Source organism: Somniosus microcephalus, chromosome 33 (assembly GCF_052327205.1).
Source record: "Somniosus microcephalus isolate GS21.2 chromosome 33, FLI_Smic_1.0, whole genome shotgun sequence".
NCBI lineage: Eukaryota > Metazoa > Chordata > Chondrichthyes > Squaliformes > Somniosidae > Somniosus > Somniosus microcephalus.
Window position 1 is genome coordinate 28,962,097 of NC_141019.1, and position 13,400 is coordinate 28,975,496.

The 13,400-nt window shown below is 42.8% G+C and overlaps 1 protein-coding gene across 2 annotated transcripts in view; it reads right to left on the reverse strand.

The window, feature by feature from the left end:
- The window catches only part of spats2 (spermatogenesis associated serine rich 2), a 112,109-nt gene that overhangs the window by 22,199 nt on the left and 76,510 nt on the right, over window positions 1-13,400 (reverse strand). For both annotated transcript variants that reach the window (XM_085972842.1, XM_085972843.1), the window contains one exon: window positions 206-264. In XM_085972842.1, coding sequence (XP_085828968.1) covers window positions 206-264 — 59 coding nt within the window. The remainder of the gene's footprint in view (window positions 1-205; window positions 265-13,400) is intronic.

The following is a 13,400-nucleotide window of genomic DNA, read 5'->3' on the forward strand; positions in this document are numbered from 1 at the left end:
TCAGCACGTCACCCAGACTCACCAGGCATATGCCTTAGGAAACCAGTTTGGATCCACTTGAAAAGGTGACCGCTTCATGCAGGTGTCACTACATGGAGTTTAATAATAGACCCGATACGTACCGGAGCACACCACAAACTGCCACAGCAGCAACTCTCCGAAAACAGGATCTTATTATAGACTGTAAAACAGTTGGGACACTTACATGCTGCTGCTTTGACTTTATCCATTTCTCCCAGCAGCGCCACCTCCCTGTCCATAAAACTGCAATGAAAGAAAGGAAGGTTTATTTGTGGACTTCCACAATTAGAACAGTGGCGCCCCACTGGGATGAAATCCCTAACTACAACTTTTCGGAATGTTCGAGGATTGGGGATTTGTAGTACTAATCAAGTTAACAAGTGTTTTGTCCCTTTTTCTTTCTGTTGCAATGAACTCAATTTATTTTTTCCATACGTTTAAAGTAGTTGCAGTTTGTAATCAGTTCAGAAAAGAACATAAGACGTAGGAGCAGGAGTCGGTCATTTGGTCGCTCGAGCCTGCTCCGCCATTCAATGCAATCATGGCTGATCTGATCTTGGCCTCAACTCCACTTCCCTGCCCGCTCCCCATAACCCTCGACTCCCTTATCGTTCAAAAATCTGTCCATCTCCACCTTAAATATATTCAATGACCCAGCCTCCACAGCTCTCTGGGGAAGAGAATTCCACAGATTCACGACCCTCTGAAAAAATTCCTCCTCATTTCTGTTTTAAATGGGTGCCCCCTTATTCTGAAATTATGCCCCTAGTTCTAGATTCCCCCACGAGGGGAAACATCCTCTCTGCATCTACCCTGTCAAGCCCCCTCAGAATCTTATATGTTTCAATAAGATCCCCTCTCATTCTTCTAAACTCCAATGAGTATAGGCCCAACCTTTTTTCATAAGACAACCCCTTCATCTCCGGAATCAACCTCGTGAACCTTCTCTGAACTGCCTCCAATGCAAGTATATCCTTCCTTAAATAAGGAGACCAAAACTGTACGCAGTACTCCAGGTGTGGTCTCACCAACAGTTGTAACAGGACTTCCCTACTTTTATACTCCATTCCCTTTGCAATAAAGGTTGCTTTTAAAAAAAAAAAACTCTGTCTTAGCTCTGTGAAACAAAATGGAAATGTTATCTATGTAACACTTGAAATCATAGCTGATAAGGGAATATGGGAATTAGGAGTTACGGGGAGCGGGCAGGGAAGTGGACGTGAGTCTAGATTCGGATCAGCCATGATCCTATTGAATGGCGGAGCAGGCTCGAGGGGCTGTATGGCCTACTCCTGCTCCTACTTCTTATGTAATTGGAATTAACCATTTTCAGCCAAAAATTAAGGGTTTGAATAATCACACAAAATGGAGAGTGGGATTTGGAAAAAAGTGAAAGAACTGGGATGTTGCATAACATTACATTGCAAAAACTTAAGTCATTTAATTAGATTTTCCACCTCTACCAATGTGATTCATAATCGAGTACAAGACAGCTGGTAATGATCTGATAATTTAGTCAAGAAAATGCAGGATTTTTTTTAATTTTTTTTAAAAACATTAAAAAATTGTTTTAGCAACAGTAAAGCCCCACAGAAGTGAAAAGTCATGCAGGGATTACAAACTACTTAATGTTGCATCATGATAAAATTCAGGGCAGGATTTTCCTCCCGACTCCCGGTTTAGTGATCATGGGGTGGGCAGGGACCAGCTATGCCGGATCCCTGATCGTTTTAGTATGCAAGTCTGATTTTGCAGTGCCACTTATTCCAGATGCCCCTATGCAAATACGGGTGACCATATTCTAATGAGCCAGAAATGAATGCATAATGTCATTTGGAATAACTAAATAGATTTTGAATATGTGGCAATGTGGATTGGTTAAGTAACAACAATTGCGTTCCCAAGCTGTGGAACAAAAGTAGAATCCTAACCAATAATTGATAAGTGATTGTGCCAATAACCCAATTCCCTTATTTTACTTAAAGGTTATAATAGTTCAAGTGGGAGTAGTAGAATTCCTATTCAGGATATAGATGAAATGAACCAGTTATAAATCTCATCATTCATCAAGAAACTATTCGTGAAATAATGCTGGACGGCCAGCTGGTGGCACCGTCCAAGGAGTATAAATACTCGGGCGTCGGCCCCAGCTTTCCAGGGACATTTTGTAAGACAAGGAACTAGTGAAGTACAACTAGACCTCCATGTTCTGAAACAAGTTGATTAAAGCCGTGCTTTATACTCAAACCAAGTGTGTAGTGAGTTTTATTACGTCAGAACCGACTGGAGCTTTTTATTCCCACTCATGTGCAGCCTGATCCCACTCCTCAGGCAACTAAAGGTAAGTGCAGTGATAAACGTTTTACGCCCAGCATCATGTTCATCGCTGAACCTGACTCGGCTAAGTGGAGGGGGAAACCTGCAGGACGAGGGAATGAATTCTTCATTTCAAAATTAAACAATAGAATGTTGATCCAATCTTGAAAGGTAGGTGACATTCATACACTGTTTAAACTTTTCACTGGTGGTTTGGATTATCTGAACCTCACTCTCCAAGTACTACCTTGTAATTCACTTCGAGATATCAATTATTCTCTATGCAATATATTCTGGCCACAATCAGCTGACAAACCGTGCTATCACAGGCACCTTCAACACTTTTCCTGTGAAAACACGATAGCTAAGCATAGTGTGAGATACCTTCAAAACTTGGAAATGATAAAATACAGTACACCATAACTGAAATTCTGAATGATGAACTTAATTACAGCATCAATTATCTGGTATACTACAAAACATTTATCAGCAAGTGTGGTTGATACTGAAGAAGGAAGCTGTAGACTGCAGAAAGATATCAATAAATTGGTCAGGTGGGCAGAACAGTGGCAAATGGAATTCAATCCGGAGAAGTGTGAGGTAATGCATTTAGGGAGGGCTAACAAGGAAAGGGAATACACATTAAATGGTAGGACACTGAGTAGTGTAGAGGAACAAAGGGACCTTGGAGTGCATGTCCACAGATCCCTGAAGGTAGCAGGCCAGGTAGATAAGGTGGTTAAGAAGGCTTGCCTTTATTAGCCGTGGCATAGAATACAAGAGCATGGGGGTTATGCTTCAACTGTATAAGACACTAGTTAGGCCTCAGCTAGAGTACTGCGTGCAGTTCTGGTCACCACATTACAGGAAAGATGTGATTGGACTAGAGAGGGTACAGAGGAGATTTACAAGGATGTTGCCGGGAGGAGAGAATCTCAGCTATGAGGAAAGACTGGGTCTGTTTCCCTTGGAACAGAGGAGGCTGAGGGGAGACCTTATTGAGGTGTATAAAATTATGAGGGGCATAGATAAAGTGGATAGAAAGGACCTATTTCCCTTAGCAGATGGGTCAAAAACCAGGGGGCACAGATTTAAAGTAATTGGGGGAAGGTTTAGAGGGGATTTGAGGGGAAATGTCTTCACCCAGAGGGTTGTGGGGGACTGGAACTCGCTGCCTGAAAGGGTGGTAGAGGCAGGAACCCTCACCACATTTAAAAAGTACTTGGATGTGCACTTGGGATGCTCTAACCTGCAGGGCTACGGACCAAGAGCTGGGATTAGGCTGGATAGCTCTTTGTTACCCGGCGCGGACACGATGGGCCAAAATGGCCTCCTTCCATGCTGTAACTTTCTATGATTCTATGAGTGTTTTTATTGCTTTCATGATTAGTCATTTAGTCATTAGCAAAGATGGTGAATAGCCTGGAGCGCCATTTAAAAAATACATGGAATAGCTTTCAGTAACATGATATACAGTTGCTTCCATCACAGAAGATCAACCAGTGTCACTACACAAGAGTAGCAAATACCAGAGCAATGCGACAGCACCTCGGATTTACAATTTGCACTGATCAACAGACAAAAATGCATCACAATTCATGACACATTTTTGAAAAATACAACTTTTGAACCATTTCCTTGCACATGGAAATAAAACATCCAAAAAGCAAACCTGTATCACAACACCAGCAAAATATTAGAGTGTCATCGGTAGAGCTACAGTAATCACATTTTTATCTTAAAAAAGTGACTTTTGCATGCATCAAGGTGAGGGGTGTTAGTGTTGGGGAAGAGAACATTTTTTCCCCCATTTCAAGCTTCCAATGTCAGCGTCAAGCATTTCCAGGCCAGGTATATCACTGTTCGAGGCAGAGTAAAGCTCCCTCGTCTCTGCTCCAACAATATGTCTTAACCCAACCTCAGGAGAGCACCCCCCCCACTGCACCACCGTGACATTTTTCCATTTCCCACACCAGCCTTTTGTGGCCTCTGACAGATTGTCACAGTGTCAAATTAAGGACTGTTTTGTGCTGTGGGCCCATGCCCACAGGGAACTGGGTTGATTACCTCAATTCATTTAATATAGGGTAAAAAGATTTTCCATTCCCCTCGATCATGCCACACTTGTGCCAGCTCCTAATTGAGGCGCAGCATTTGCCACAAGCTTTGGGCTCTGCCAATGCTGCTTTGCAATTTGCCATACAAATATAGTATTTACTTGTCAACTGACCCAATGGACATAAAGTGCTATACCATCATTCCTGAACACCTTTCGTGCCTGTCACCTTTTCCTGAACAAGCCTCCATTAGACCAGACTGACAGCATTTTTCAGATTTTTCTTATTCTGCGTCACATCAACAATGACAAAACCTGCCAAAGGTGGTGAACACCACATTGTTGGTATCAAATGTAAAACCAACTTGTGGTAAAAGTTATGTGACAAAAGTTTTTGTTCAACATTTACTGAGAGCAGGACAGACTCACGATCACACTGCTCCATTCACCTACCAGTGTGGTCAGTCTCCATTACTTATATGCTAAATAGCTGTAATCTCATCCACATGGGAAAATACAATCTGGCAAAGTGCGAATACGATCACAAAAATGAATCTGGCATTCGAATTCTGTGATGCTCAAATGATGGCAATGCTCAAAACACAGTAACAAAATATTAGTTCATGTGCTTTGAGTGAAGAAGCGAGGCTACAAAAGGTTAGAATTTTAAGATGGCACTCGGGTATAGTGACCTCTGCAATGAGTGCTTTTGTGAGACGCTTCCTTTGAAAACACAAAGCATTGGATAAACATTTCTGGCATGCGAAAGGATAGGCACTCTCAATATGGAGGAGAGTAGCAGAAAACATTACAAAAAAGAGGTGGAAATAAAATCCGGTTTGGTTAACAGAACACATTCCAGATTGCTGCTCTTCTCCCCAATGAGATTAATGAGTCCAAAACTCAAATAGATCAGCAGAATTTTTGTTTTAAATTACTGTATAGCTGAACATTGACAGCTGCTAATGAGAGAGTGGCCTGTACTATATACATCTTGTATACACATACACACTAGTTGATCTGCTCATTCATGTTCTCTTCTCATTTCCCATTGGTTGATTGTTTCCATGCCTGTTCAGTTAGTTGGTTTATCTTTCTGGCTGCCTTTTCCTTTCTCCCTCTGTACGCCTCTATCGAGTGACACTTTGGGCTCACTGTGACCTCAGGATGATATGCCAGAGGGTAGATGTTCTGAATCCTCCAATATAAAAAGAAAATACTACAGATGCTGAAAATCTGAAATAAAAACAGAAAATGCTGGAGATACTCAGCAGGTCAGGGCAGCATCTGTGAAGAGAGAAACAGAGTTAATGTTTCAGGTCGATGACCTTTCGTCAGAACTGGAAAAAAGCAGGGAATGGAACAGATTTTTAAGCAAGTGTAGAGGCTGGGAAATGGGGGAGGGGGTGGAAAGAACACAAGGGAAGGCCTGTGATAGGCTGGAAGGCAGGAGAGATTAAGAGACATTTCCCAGCCACTACACGTGCTTAAAAATCTGTTCCATTTCCTGCTTTTTTCCAGTTCTGACGAAAGGTCATCGACCTGAAACGTTAACTCTGTTTCTCTCTTCACAGATGCTGCCTGACCTGCTGAGTATTTCCAGCATTTTCTGTTTTTAGTTCCCAATCCTCTGTTGTGGGACCTGGTAATCTGATAGTTGATTCAGGCACATCGGCAGTGTTTGTGGGCACTGTTGGTGATTGATCAGCCAAACTAGCTCACTAATGGAGCCTGGAGGGATATAATGTCACTGGGAGCTTCCCACTCAACTCCAGAAAATCCTGCAAGCCAATGTCCCAATGGATTGGGTGGCCCTGGCTAGACAAGCAGCAGGTTTACCAGCACACACTTGGGGATTCCCAAGCCACAGCTCTGCCAACTTGTGCCTAAACTCGCCGTACTTGGCTAAGTGGGGCGTGTCCCTACAGGGGGAAGTTACGAAATCCATACGGGACAAACAGAAACTCTACCCATGTGAAATTCTCAGTAATTTGAAGACTTGAACACGGTGATGGGTTTCCACGCGTTAGACAGCTGGACGACCAAAACAAAAATACCTCGAGTAAACTTTCTTTCGCCGTCGTCGCTACATGCCTCCATTAATCGGACTCTCATTTTCTGTAACTTTTTCCCTTTCCTCAGTTTGCTCTCTCTTTTGTACATCTTGCTCTCGCTCTGTATGCCTCCGACACATGTTGCTTCACTGATTCTCCTATATTCTCTAGAGTTTAGAAGAATGAGAGGTGATCTCATTGAAACATACAAAATTCTGACAGGGCTTGACAGGGTAGATGCAGGGAGGATGTTTCCCCTGGCTGGGGAGTCTCGAACCAGGGGTCACAGTCTCAGAATAAGGGGTCGGCCATTGAGGACTGAGATGAGGAGAAATTTCTTCAGAGGGTGGTGAATCTTTGGAATTCGCTACCCCAGAGGGCTGTGAAGGCTCAGTGGTTGAGTATATTCAAGACAAAGAACGATAGATTTTTGGATATTAAGGGAATCGAGGGATATGGGGATAGTGCAGGAAGGTGGAGATGAGGTAGAAGATCAGCCATGATTTTAGTGAATGGCAGAGCAGGCTCGAGGGGCCAAATGGCCAACTCCTGCTCCTACTTCTTATGTTTCACTCAATTGGTATCTTTTACCTATTTTTAATTTCAGCCAATATGCAATGGGTTGTAGATGGATACGGGGGTGGGGCATCTAGCAGCTACTGTAATGTGCACAGGTGGTTGAGAAACGTGGAATTGGATGGGAGCGGGAGGAGAAAATAATGGACTGGAGTCTGGTGCCGAGAAGCGAGGGTACGTAAGTAAGATCAAATGCTATGTATATAACTATTATAATAATTTCAAAAAAATATAATTGCAATGCATCATATTTATATTCTAATTTATGCTATGCAGCGTTTTGCATTTTAGTTACAATGATTATTTCACTGACTTTCTACTTGTTGTAGAGTGTCACAGTTCACACAAGAACCAAATCCCAGAGTCAAAATGTCTACTGGAGATCTGTGCAGCCATGAAGTTTAAAGACCTTCCTATATTGCACTTTGCCAAACAACTCTTAGCCGCTCCTCTTAATCATCCTAGAAAAGTTGGTTGGAGAACAAAATGATATCCTATCCAAAAGGCGGTATTCTTTTTTTCGTCAATTTTCTTTTTCCTTTGGGGATGTGCTTAGGTACGCGCTTAGGTACGCGAGGACCACACACACAGATCTCCAGCAGCTTTCAATTCAATGTTTTAATGTCTAGAGTTCCTTGAGTTTTGGAAGCGTAAACTATTCTGTAGTTGCGATACACTAAATACGGCAACAGAATATAAAGAGCAACAGCCAAATATTCCCATGCACTCACTTCCTCGTAACTATGGGTTTAACAGTCAACAAACCCTCACACTGACCACACTAGTATTTTAATTGACACGTCGTCAGAAATGCAGTGTCTGATCTAGTAGTTAACTGTACAATGTCCACAAAATCTATGTAATTTTCTGAATGTAAATAAAAGGGGTAAAAGTACTAGACAGCATGCATACAAACTGGCACAAATCAATAGAAAACAGCAAACAGAAGTTGACAGCTATCAAATTCGTGTCATATTATCAGGTTCAGTGTCTAAGCTTGGATCAAAATGAATTAATAGGTCTTCTACTGCTACCCAGAAACCTGATGCTAGTATCCGACAGTTACAGCTGTACCCAGTGAAATTTCTCCTCCTTTGGTGTTGTCTTTATCTTTAGTCCAGCTTTCAAAAGGCAGCTATTTAATCTTTGAAACACATTAGATATAATGCACACCACCGATAAGATTTTTTTTTTTTTTTTTTACATTAAACTTTGCTCTCTGGTTAGCACAGGACCAATGGCTATCCAGCTGGAAGTGCACTGGGTGAAGGGCAGGTTCTGGCTCTGTTGTGGTGCCCCTTATTGGTTGAATAGCTACAATTACCATTTAGGTCCACACAGAGAGTGGCCACTTGGGGCACATGCACCTTACCTTAGAATACAAAACTTGAAAAAACAGTATTCAATTTTTTTTTATATGGGGAAAAAAAAGACTTGTCTTTCTATAGCGCCTTTCACTACCACCGGATGTCCCAAAGCGCTTTACAGCCAATGAAGTACTTTTTGAAGTGTAGTCACTAGTCACTGTTGTAATGTGGGAAATGCGGCAGCCAATTTGCGCACAGCAAGCTCCCACAAACAGCAATGTGATAATGACCAGATGATCTGTTTTTGTTATGTTGATTGAGGGATAAATATTGGCCCCAGAACACCGGGGAGAACTCTCCTGCTCTTCTTCGAAATAGTGCCGTGGGATCGTTTACATCCACCGAGAGGGCAGACGGGGCCTCGGTTTAACGTCCCATCTGAAAGATGGCATCTCTGACAGTGCAGCACTGCACTGGAGCGTCAGGCTGGATTTTTTTGCTCAAGTCTCTGGAGTGGGACTTGAACCCACAGCCTTCTGACTCAGAGGCGAGGGTGCTGCCCACTGAGCCACAGCTGACACGGTGTGTGTAGCCAGCTGGCACAATTGTGTACTGCTAGCTAACTCTCACTCAAGGTGTCTGTACACGCACAATTAAAAAAAGTCTGTAATTAATGCCGCAACACAGCTTTGTTTAAAATCAGAGATTTCAATTAAAAAAATGTAGGAATGGAGATCAAACCCCTTTAAATCATTTACTAACAAGATTACTTCCTCCCATACCCTGAAACCTACTAATTTGCAATTTCCTTTGTTTAAAAAGACTATCCCATGAGGGTGCTATCCACCAGTAATTGACAAGTTTACGGCATGGCTCCAGTCATGGTGAGTATACCTTATGGATCACAGAGAGCTATTATAAGGTTACAATCCAATTAAAGAGGGAAAGTGACAAACAGCAAAATGAAAAAGCATCTATCACCTAAATGTTAATATTAAGCGATAAAAATCATGCCCTTTGGTGAGTTGGCTGGTTTAGTCATTTTCCTACGTGTAGAGGAAGGTTTTTTTTTTAAAAAACACCAGCAAAACAGTTTCTTTACGTTTCTCCTAAGTAATTAAAAAGTGTTGACAGAAGTCCAGTAAATGTTTTGTTTTGTTTGTGTTCCAGATTTTGATGGCTGATTTTATTTAAATGTCCTTCCTTGTTTAATTGACAGTTGACGACACTGTAGTACAGTGGATTACAGGGAGTAAGTTAAAGGTTGTAATCTAATCACAAAAACAATTAAAGATGTTTTGACATCATTCATGAAAATTGATAAGATAATATGCAGTGGAGTACAGGGAAACTGCGTGTTCGGTATGTATGAATGCATGGTCAAAGGTCAATGCAAGGCAGAAACATTTCATGAGACAGTATAAGGAAATTAGACCAGTTCTAAAAGAAAAAGCTGTCAGGGAATCAAGAGCTTAGTGTACATTTTTCTGGGAAATTGAAACCATCAAACTGAACTGTCAACTATTACAGTTCAAGCTGGTTTATTTCTTTAACCTGTTAGAATACAGGAGCTCAGCCAACCAATTATTTTGTTAATTGAATATACGGATACATCAAATCTCCCTCACAAAAAAAACCTGGTTAAGTTTGGATTTAATACCTTGCATAGTAATCATGAAATGAGACTATAATGGAGAAGAAGAAAATGGCAGACTTCTTAAATGAATACTTTGTATCTGTTTTCACCGTACAGGAAGAGGACAAAATACCAACGGTACAAGGGAGCCTAAAAATAAGTCAAGGAGAGTAATTTAATACAAGTTATCAAATGGGAATGGAGAAAATAGTTGGACTTCATGGATTTGTGAAAGGTAGACTAATCTAGTTGATTTTTTTTTTTTTTTTTTTTTTTTTTTTTTGAGAAGGTCATTAACATGGTGGATAGGGGCAGGTCTATGGACGTTGTCCATGTGGACTTCCAGAAGGTATTTGATAAGGTTCCGCACAAGAAATTATTAGCAAAAATGAGCGCGCATGGAATTGGAGGGAACCTTGTGACATGGGCTGGTAATTGGTTGGAAGGTAGGAGACAGTAGGGATAAAATGAATGTACTGATTGGATGGGTGTGACAAGTGGTGTTCCCCAAGGATCTGTACTGGGGCCTTAGATTGTCACCGTATACATCAATGACTTGGATGGATAAAGGAATTGAGAGTTGTATATCCAAGTTTGCAGATGATACCAAGTTAGGAGGAACAGTAAGTTGTGTAGATGGAAGCAGGAAGTTAGAATGGACTATACAGATTAAATGAAAAGGACAAAATTGTGGCAGATGAGTTCAATGTGGTTACGTGTGAAGTTTGAATCCAATAAAGACAAAACAGAATATTTTCTTATGAGGAGAGATTAGGAACTGTGAAGCAGCAAAGGGATTTGAATGTTCCAGTACATGAATCACCAAAAACTAGTGCACAGGTACAAAGTAATCAAAAAGGTTGAATGGAATGTTGTCCTTTATTTCAATGGGACTGAAATACCAAGGGAAGGAAGTTATGCTTCAGTTGCACAGAGCCTTGGTCAGATCCCACCTGGAGCACTACATTCAGTTTTAGGCACACAATCTCAGACAAATTGGCCTTGGAGGGGGTACAGCGCAGATTCACCCGAATAATACCAGGGGCTCAAAAAGATAAATGAGGACGACCGGTTGCATAAACTGGGCGTTGGATTGTCGTGAAACACAACTGGTCTATGTGACTCCAGTCCCACACCAATGTGGTTGACTCTGAACTGCCCTCTGAAGTGGCCTAGCAAGCCACTCCGTTGTATCAAACTGTTACCAGTGGCTCAAGAAGAAAGCCCACCACCAACTTCTCACGGCATCTAGGGATGGGGCAATAAATGCCCGCCTTGCCAGCGACACCCACATCCGGAGAATAAATAATAAAACAAATAATAATGTTCTTTAATTCCAATTATCTTCTCTCCTCTCGAAGTTAATGATGGTTGTGCATTATAAAGTTGAGGGGAAGGATACAGAACTACAAAATAATCTTTATGTACATTTTCTCTCCTTGTCCGGATTCTTATTTAGTTTCAAAATGACTATTGCATGTTTCCTTATTCCTTCATCAAAAGGAAGCACAGGAAAGCTATAATCTCCAGATAAGCACATATGGCAAGGGGTGTGATTGACTTGCAGTTAAATCACTTACTTCAGCAAACAAACCACTATGGTACTAAGCCAATCAAAAGAAACTGGTGATTTTGAAACATATTTGGTCACTTGCCCCGATTAGATAAACATTCTATCCAATGCCACCTTGACATTTACCCTTTGTCTGCAAATAGTCTTGGTATCTATTCACAAATCATTATTTCGGTTTTCATTTCTCTACCTCCTTCTCATAAAACAAAGATTTATTCGGACAAGTTATTCTATTAAAAGGAAATCATTCTGTGCAATAGAAACCAAAAAGTCTTTGCTGTGCTAATGGGAAATTTTCAGGGTATGTCTTTAGCTCTTATTTTTGCTCCTTCTGGTTTCCCCAGACTTGGCACCTCCTGCAACAAACAAGGTGGGTCATTTGCTTCCAGACTTCCATCCATATTATTCTCGAGTCTGTGACTACTGGGAATGAACAGCCAGGTTACACAATCTCCCCAACCCCGCCGGCTACCGACAATGAACAGCCAGGTTACAATCTCACCGCCCCCCTCCCCAGTTACTGACAATGAACAGCCAGGTTACAATCTCTCCCCCCCCTCTCCCCAGTTACTGACAATGAACAGCCAGGTTACAATCTCACCACCCCCCTCCCCAGTTACTGACAATGAACAGCCAGGTTACAATCTCACCCCCCCCTCTCCCCAGTTACTGACAATGAACAGCCAGGTTACAATCTCCCCCCCTCTCCCCCCAGTTACTGACAATGAACAACCAGGTTACAATCTCCCCCCTCTCCCCCCCGTTACTGACAATGAACAGCCAGGTTACAATCTCCCCCCCTCTCCCCCCAGTTACTGACAATGAACAGCCAGGTTACAATCTCCCCCCCTCCCCCCAGTTACTGACAATGAACAGCCAGGTTACAATCTCACCCCCCCCTCTCCCCCCAGTTACTGACAATGAACAGCCAGGTTACAATCTCACCCCCCCCTCTCCCCCCAGTTAACTTGACAATGAACAGCCAGGTTACAATCTCCCCCCCCCTCCCCCCAGTTACTGACAATGAACAGCCAGGTTACAATCTCCCCCCCTCTCCCCCCAGTTACTGACAATGAACAGCCAGGTTACAATCTCCCCCCCTCCCCCCAGTTACTGACAATGAACAGCCAGGTTACAATCTCCCCCCCTCCCCCCAGTTACTGACAATGAACAGCCAGGTTACAATCTCACCGCCCCCCTCCCCCCAGTTACTGACAATGAACAGCCAGGTTACAATCTCCCCCCCTCCCCCCAGTTACTGACAATGAACAGCCAGGTTACAATCTCCCCCCTCTCCCCCCAGTTACTGACAATGAACAGCCAGGTTACAATCTCCCCCCCTCTCCCCCCAGTTACTGACAATGAACAGCCAGGTTACAATCTCCCCCCCTCCCCCCAGTTACTGACAATGAACAGCCAGGTTACAATCTCCCCCCCTCCCCTCAGTTACTGACAGTGAACAGCCAGGTTACAATCTCCCCCCAGTTACTGACAATGAACAGCCAGGTTACAATCGCCCCCCCCTCCCCAGTTACTGACAATGAACAGCCAGGTTACAATCTCTCCCCCCCCCCCCTCTCCCCCCAGTTACTGACAATGAACAGCCAGGTTACAATCTCACCCTCTCTCCCCAGTTACTGACAATGAACAGCCAGGTTACAATCGCCTCCCCTCCCCAGTTACTGACAATGAACAGCCAGGTTACAATCTCGCCCCCCTCTCCCCAGTTACTGACAATGAACAGCCAGGTTACAATCTCGCCCCCCTCTCCCCAGTTACTGACAATGAACAGCCAGGTTACAATCTCCCCCCCCTCTCCCCCCAGTTACTGACAATGAACAGCCAGGTTACAATCGCCCCC